Genomic DNA, 8,421 nt, shown 5'->3' on the forward strand with positions numbered 1-8,421 from the left:
ACCATGCGCGTCGGTTTCACTTTCGGATTCTCGAATGCAACCTCAAATTTAATGTCAAAATCCTCCATTTACATCTTTCCCTTTCGATCGGTGGGAATATCTCATCATAACTCATAAGATTGAGGAACGCAAAAAAAACAACGAAGGGTGTGAAAACGATCCAACAATATACACAAAAAACGGGTGAAAAAATCTATACATTGTGCAGACTGGCAAGGAAAAAACACAAAAGAACAACAAAAACGTGCATAAAAACCTCTTACTACATAAAAACACTTATTGAAGCGCGGTAAAACAAGGAAACGGACGTGATTTGTAGGATCAATCCTGTGCTGTTTTACCCCGTTGCAATACGTCACTATTATTGACTTCATTGGAGGCAGCACTACTTAGGGCAACATACTGGGGAACGTATAAAGGATTTGCATTGGGCAGTGGTATATTCGTTTTGTTCCGGCATCTTACAGCTAGTTCCGATGCTACTCCTTCAGTACGCAGTTATCGCGAGATCATTTATTACGTAATGCAGACCATACAGCAACTCTAACGCCACACCGACACTTATGACCTCACCCCTTGGGGCAAATCACCCTAGCAGGCAATATATCAAAAACCTCATCCTCCCGACGTACACGACCAGAATTTACAAAAACGAACAAAAAAACCCAAAAGTCATGGAATTTATGCTCCAACACTAACTATCGGAGCAAAAAGGACCAGTGAAATCGGAAAAGGAACGAATATGGATGATACGCATCAATGAGAAGCATTTATAAGCCGCTGAAACGGGCACACACAGTGTAAAAGATTGGTGGAATTTTTTTTCTTTTTGTTTTCAAGAAACACTCCCAGGAATGAAAGAGGAAAATAGGGGAAAAATACGTCCAACATTATCTTTTCCTGACGTACGAGAGGCACATCGGTGCTAAACTGAACCAGAGTGACAACGCGTACGCTCGCCCGAGCTGTTTATCTCCCTTAGAATGTATGATCAAGCATCGTATCCTTGATGAAGTAGAGATCATTTGGCAATCAGGTCAAATTACGGCAAGGGTATATATATGCATAAACCATTTTCGGTATTATCAATATTGGACTTGCCTCCTGCCGGACTCTGCTTTATCCACAGGAAGAGGAAAACAGCTCGTTCCAGCCGCCAGCAGTGTAGGGGGTGTGTAATGCGGCCGGCGACCGAGGGCGATCTTGCTCGGGTTCATCTGCTGACACCATATTCGCGAATACAGCGAGCGAATAGTAGGCAGTAGCCTATAAGTAGGAAAATAGTTTTTAATTCTTATTATTACTTGGTAAATGATGGAAGTTCTTCCAATGAGACGCGCATCCCGAGGAAGAAGAATTAAAATAAATGGAACTTACCCCCAAAAACGCAGGACAGATTCAAAGGAATGAGATATGGCTTGCACTACATGAAAAAAAGACGGAATCGACAGTAAATAGGTGCAGCTTGCAGCGAGTTTTCTTTTTCGAACTAACTACGGGCTAAGGACGTGTGGCGCAAACGGGTAAGCACATCCAGCCAAGCATAGTAGAATAACTGGAATGAGAAGAGAGAAAAAAAAACATGAAAGGAAACGAACATTAAGGGGATGCAAAAATGGAAAAAAATAAACAGATCATTCAGGATATTTTTAAGTGTCCTTTTATACTGAAATAAAATTTTTACGTAAAAGCTACCAGGGAATTGAGTTCTGAAATGAAATTCAACATTAAGTTACTCAGTTGGTTTTTATCTATTCGCAAAAAAACGGACTAGTCCTAGTTCATCACAATAAATGTTTGTGCTTTTTTTCGATATTTCGTTTTGCATTATTCGTTACCATGTTACTCAACTTTAATTATAATTATAATCAATTATCTCGGAACTCGCTCGGGTTGAGCTTATTTCTACTCTAGATTGTATTTTTGCTTTGCTTTGAGAATGTGTTTGCAATTACTGCTTCCTAAAATATTAAACACTTGCTTACGGAATGGTTCCAACAGACGCGGAAAGAGGGCCACCGCGCACTATCGTAAAGAATGTTGCGCGCGCCCACATGCTACAACATGAAACCCGTCTGAATGTGGGGAACTACAAACAACTTAGGAACCAGCAGACCCTGCTCTTCCAGGACAGAATAAATGAGCTGTTGAATCATCTTGCTGTAGCATGCAGTCACCAAGGCAGCTCGGATGGTTGTCTACGTATAGCTAGAATGGATAGAACGTATAGCTAGAATTCCCACCTCGAAAGTCCTCAAAACGAAAATCTATAAAGTGTTGAAGGATCTGCTAGGTCGGTTCAAGGACCTGCAGTTCTTCACCGGAGAATCAATGGACTGCGAAGGTCTGATGACAAATAAACGCATACTTTCTTAGATTTTGCTTCAGGAAGAGACTTGAATGTTGCAACAAAACTATGAAATATACTGAAATAATGTTTAACAGACATAATCAACTGAAATAAACATCAATAACGCCCGTGACAACAATTCAACTAATAAATATGAATTGAGCGTTTTTCTTTTTTTCTTAATTGCTAACCAGATTTATGCAAACTGTTTAAGATCAAGTAGCCATCGGCTCGCGCTTAACTTAGCAACCAAGTCTCATTGAACCACTAGTATGCGAACATCCTCAGCTTCGCCGGCATCATTTCGCTGTCAACCGTTTGAGCAAGCATAAGCAATTAATACCACATCAAAATGGAATCGGGTGGTAAGGGTCCTGTGGTCCAGCAGTCCTGTGGTAGTGCAGAAAATAAAGAATTGCTGAAAAATAAAGCTAAAGAATGTAAGTACATTTATCGACTAACCAAAACTAACTTAAAGTGGAGGAGTCTAGTTATACTCTCTTGCTTATCTTCCGGTATAGCTGTCCAGGTTCTCATCACTGTGGAGGACCAAAAACGTGCAAAGGCTGCTCTGCACGAAAATAAGACATGTAAGTAAATTTATCGACTAACCAAAACTAACTTAAAGTGGAGGAGTCTAGTTATACTCTCTTGCTTATCTTCCGGTATAGCTGTCCAGGTTCTCATCACTGTGGAGGACCAAAAACGTGCAAAGGCTGCTCTGCACGAAAATAAGACATGTAAGTAAATTTATCGACTAACCAAAACTAACTTAAAGTGGAGGAGTCTAGTTATACTCTCTTGCTTATCTTCCGGTATAGCTGTCCAGGTTCTCATCACTGTGGAGGACCAAAAACGTGCAAAGGCTGCTCTGCACGAAAATAAGACATGTAAGTAAATTTATCGACTAACCAAAACTAACTTAAAGTGGAGGAGTCTAGTTATACTCTCTTGCTTATCTTCCGGTATAGCTGTCCAGGTTCTCATCACTGTGGAGGACCAAAAACGTGCAAAGGCTGCTCTGCACGAAAATAAGACATGTAAGTAAATTTATCGACTAACCAAAACTAACTTAAAGTGGAGGAGTCTAGTTATACTCTCTTGCTTATCTTCCGGTATAGCTGTCCAGGTCCAGGATTACTTGGTAAATGATGGAAGTTCTTCCAGTGAGACGCGCATCCCGCGGAAGAAGAATTAAAATAAATGCAACTTACCCCCAAAAACGCAGGACAGATTCAAAGGAATGAGATATGGCTTGCACTACATGAAAAAAAGACGGAATCGACAGTAAATAGGTGCAGCTTGCAGCGGGTTTTCTTTTCCGAACTAACTACGGACTAAGGACGTGTGGCGCAAACGGGTAAGCACATCCAGCCAAGCATAGCAGAATAACTGGAATGAGAAGAGAGAAAAAAAAAACATGAAAGGAAACGAACATTAAGGGGATGCAAAAATGGAAAAAAATAAACAGATCATTCAGGATATTTTTAAGTGTCCTTTTATACTGAAGAAGATAAAATGCACGTGGAAGACCAAAAACGTGCAAAGGCTGCTCTGCGCGAACAGCAAAAGCCAAGCGATGCAAACTAAACCTCTGAGGGAGCTCTTCGTCCCATGACGAAAAAGCTCAGCTCAAAAAAGAAGCCAATGTACTTGGAGATATAGTCAAATTTAATTGCGGACAGTAAAAAATAAATGGATCGATGAATAAGGGGCGCTACTAACTGCCCTCCAATAAAGACGATCGAAAAAAGAACCTTTTTCACAGTTTTTGTGGTTTCTTACAAATTAAAATATTAACGGTACAAGGTAAGAACCCAAATTTAATATTTCTAACCCAGCAAGTGTTGCCGCAACAAGGTTGAAAACCATGTCAACCAAAGCTTTAGAACAATCGGAGGCGATCTGAGCCTTTACCCAAGACTTGCCTTAATTATTTTTTTTGTCTGATTAACTGGCAAGTATGAGATTTCTGCATTCTGATGCACATGATTCTGATATATCCACGGAAAAATCAACGGCAGCTGTTTAGGAATGCCACACATATTGGCAAAGAATTGATTGTGAAGTTGCTTGCAGGATGGAATACCAAAACAGCGTGGAAATCTCTCTTCTTTCACTTTTCACCTTTACACCGTAATTTACATACGTGAATGTCGATACATTATGTTAAATTTAACATGATTGTGAACACTCTTTGCATTCCCATGCTTTTCTCGTTAGTAGTTTGCTTCTATAGGAAATCATTTTCCATGGGGTCGCTTGTCGCTTGTAACTCATAGCAACAGCATTGCAAGTGAGTATCATCTTTTCCATCCAGCGTCGCTTATTGGTAACCGTATTGCCTCGTCATCAATGATTATAGCCTAAATTTACGAAATACATGGAGGGTTGTCCAACATACTACAATCGAATTCCACGAGAATGTGTGAATTGCAATGTCTTGAAAATTTGTTGCTTGGTCAAATTGTCTTGAAATATTATTTTTCTTTGAAACGAATGTGCCACCAATATTCTTTTACAACCAATTTGTGGCAGCCATTTAAAAAACCGATACAGGGCAAATGCTTTGACAGTTCTACCTCTTTAGTAACATAATAAAAAAAACGCAATCAACTCCATGCATTAAAAGGTGGAAAAATTAGGCGATTTTCATTCATTATTTGAAGAACATAAAGTATTGTTTAGTGAAAGTATCCGCATTGATAAAGAATAACTGCATGTACCCTGTTGTGTCAAATGTACACCCGGTTTAAAGTGTGTATTGGGCAACCTCTTCATTCCTATTCTTAATGCCTGCCGTCATAACACCGTGTGTAATTGCAAATTTCAAGTCAATACCTTCTAAAGCAAGTGGAACGTAAAGTGCTCGCTACGAAAAACTTTGCCCGATTTTCATCGTGCGTGTTTTAATTCAACAGCTGCAATCAAAAATTATCGCCTAACTAAAAACTAAAAGGAATAATCAAAATGCCACGACGAGGACGTACAGCATCGCCACCACCAGCAGCTCGCAGGTAAAGATTCTTCTTTTTGTGTTGCTAAGTTGAGGTTAGGTTAGTTCACCCAATGTTTTCCAATTTGCTTTTGAGCCTACTCGGATCGGCGCGGTAAACATCTGGAAAAGGCATTGTTACATAATATCGTGATACAGATGTTCTGCCTAATTGGTGTACGAATGAAACGCTAGAAAATCTTTCATGAATTATTATACATCTTCAATCAACAATGAATGTCCCACAAGGTGTTGGAGAAGAGTTTTATTTGTTGAGACAAGATACGAAAGGTGGCGTGATATTGTTGCGTGATGGCTGTGTTGCGTCAGTATTTTTGTACACATTAGCATGTGCTGAAAATCACAACGATCATCTAGCGATGATGAACGGTTTTATTTTACGTAGTACAAGTTCTAATAATTTCGTCACAAGTGTGTTTATTGCACCACATTTCATAATACGATGAAATACCTGTTCGAAAAAGAACACCAAATTTATGTGTTGTTCTTAAGATTAGCATCATTCGATAAAGGAAAAGAAAAGCATGACGAAACATCTCGAAGTTTTTGGTGTGTCTTCTAGAACATTGGATGATTAATGACACACATATTTTTTTTACGTTTTGTTGTTGTCTTAGATTTGACCTTTGGAACTGGATCGATTCCCTTCATTACTACAGTTTGCACAGACATGCTATGCTAAATCTACTGTTTTCTCTTTACAAAAATACATTTCTTTCAGAGCGCCTATGGCAGCAGCACCAGCTCCAGCTCCGGCCCCTAAACAACCAGTCGTGCAGCATGCAGCCCCAGCGGCCGTCGCCCCACCTATGGCTGCTCCATCCCAGGGTCCGGGTCTGATGGCGCAAATGGCGGCAACAGCGGGTGGTGTTGCCATCGGTTCAGCTGTGGTACGTGTTTATGCATGACCCAATATCAATACTTCGAGCTCTATGAAACCTTTTTGTTTGATATTTTGCAGGGTCATACCGTGGGTCATGCGCTGACGGGAATGTTTAGTGGTTCCGATTCAAAAGAAGCTGCACCGGTTGCGGCTGCCCCACAACAGTACGCACCCGCACCAGCACACCAGGCTGGTGAGACGGGTCCGTGCGCTTGGGAGATGAAACAATTTTTATCCTGCGCCCAAAACCAATCCGACTTGACGCTTTGTGAAGGATTCAACGAGGCGTTGCGTCAGTGCAAAGTGCAGCATCATATGTAATTGCCTAACCCAGCAATGTTTAACAATCAGTCGAAAAACAAAAATATCTAGAAAACACGTTGTACATTCGTTACAAAAGTGTATAATTTAGTATTTTTTTAATCACACAAACACCATAACTGAACTATTTATATTGCGTCTGATATTGGTTTGTTCGCTGAAAAGAAAGGGTATTTCCATTGGCTAAGTAATAGTTGATTTGTTTTTTTTCACGTATGACTTGATCCCATCTTGAAAAGGTCGATAATGTACAGGAACGACATATTCATACATTTAGTTTATTATTTCTATGTATGCAATGTTTTCAGCGGGTTGTGACTCTAGTTCGGTCACATGGTGTACCAGTAATAGTCCAAATAAAGCTAGTGCGTTAAAAGTTTCACTAACGCAAATTGAAAAGTGTATATAGCATTTGTTTCAATACAAGTAGCAAGTGTACAAGTGCAAGTAGCATCATGTTCGTAATTTTCTTCGCTTAATCGGGGGAATCCCTATCCGCTCAACGCACCATCAATAAATGTGTCTAGGAAAGATTACGCATTTTTCTCAAACCCTTTTACACACAATCAGACCATACAAATTGTGTTTATGAATGTCAGTATGAATGTTATGAGAACGGGAGAAAATTATGCTCCGGGAACTGAATCCCTCACATACCTTCCGGAGCGAATGGGAGTGATATTATTAAATGAAACTGATTATAATTCAAACATCTCTATGAATCTAAAAAAGAATTAATGAATTTAAGTCTGTATTACGAAGATTCTTTAATATTCCAAGATTAAGAATATTTAGATATTCGTTATTCTTGAGTTAACGTTTAGGTTAATCTTTATGACTAATGAATATTTTAAAATATATCATTCATTCTTCACTGAAGATTGTACAAAATGCTGAAGGTCAAAAGATTTGTTAAGCATGATACTCATGATATAAGCGTCGGAAGGAAATCATACACCAATCTTGGGGGGCATAAATTTTTCTGCATTTATTTTAACGTTTAGCGTATCAATTTTTTTCGATGAAATTGAAATGAGTAACTAACTGTACACAGCGGATGGTCTTATTGTATAGTTCTGTCGTTTTTTTTCTATTCTTGCTGAATCTTTGCACGTCACGTGTGTTGGTTATCCTTCCTTTCTAGTTGTTCACTTTTTTCCATCTACCTAGCTTATATACATGCACGAGCATATATGCACACAATACGCACACCAAAAACACACGCACATTCGTTTAACATGTATCGTTAAAATAAGACTAACATTAATGGGAAGCCGGCAGGAGAGGCTGGGGGATGGGGGGGGGATCGTTGGAAATGCAGTTCTGTTTCTAAGTATGTTCCTACAACTTTTAACAAGCAAAAATTATTTTGAAAAAAATAATCCAACCCCGCGTATTGTTGTCCCTTAAGAGCATCCTCAATATGACGCCTACCCCACACATCATGCGAGCGCATTTGCTTCATATCTATTGTTTTGTAATTTTGCTGTGATTCCCATCGGTAGCGAGATCATTACAGTACGAAGCATTGTAATATAAAGAAATGGGATATGTATATAAAGCAAGAGATCAAAGGTACATTAAAAAGAGCATGCAGTGCATTGGGCATTGAATTAAAAGATCGCTGGATAAAAGCTGACGATGGTGAGGCTATGAGGCAATCAAATTACTTTGCCCTCATAACAGCTCACATGCCTTCATTTGACCATCATGTCCAGAACAGTTTAAACGGATAGAATCGCCTTCAATCAGTTTTGTGATGGCCATGCGGAATAAGAATGAACGAATGAATGAAATCGTACGAGAGAGTTAGTTCATTTCATTCACTCTTTTGGGATTGCGAAATCATTA

General features: G+C 39.4%; 1 protein-coding gene across 1 annotated transcript; it reads left to right on the top strand.

The window, feature by feature from the left end:
* The first annotated feature begins 5,320 nt into the window (after positions 1 to 5,320).
* LOC128718482 (coiled-coil-helix-coiled-coil-helix domain-containing protein 2) lies at positions 5,321 to 6,570 on the top strand. Its single transcript, XM_053812107.1, has 3 exons — positions 5,321 to 5,367; positions 6,088 to 6,256; positions 6,328 to 6,570. The coding sequence occupies exons 1-3, from the start codon at positions 5,321 to 5,323 to the stop codon at positions 6,568 to 6,570; spliced, it is 459 nt and encodes a 152-aa protein (XP_053668082.1).
* Positions 6,571 to 8,421: the final 1,851 nt, after the last annotated feature.

The sequence above is a fragment of the Anopheles marshallii genome, chromosome X (genome assembly GCF_943734725.1).
Source record: "Anopheles marshallii chromosome X, idAnoMarsDA_429_01, whole genome shotgun sequence".
In the NCBI taxonomy this organism is placed as follows: domain Eukaryota; kingdom Metazoa; phylum Arthropoda; class Insecta; order Diptera; family Culicidae; genus Anopheles; species Anopheles marshallii.

Excerpts from the sequence above, each read along its gene's own strand:
- LOC128718482 (XM_053812107.1), top strand. The coding sequence starts at position 5,321 with ATGCCACGACGAGGACGTACAGCATCGCCACCACCAGCAGCTCGCAG. Across the intron at positions 5,368-6,087 it reads CCACCACCAGCAGCTCGCAG|AGCGCCTATGGCAGCAGCAC; the intron begins GTAAAGATTCTT and ends CATTTCTTTCAG. Across the intron at positions 6,257-6,327 it reads TTGCCATCGGTTCAGCTGTG|GGTCATACCGTGGGTCATGC; the intron begins GTACGTGTTTAT and ends GATATTTTGCAG.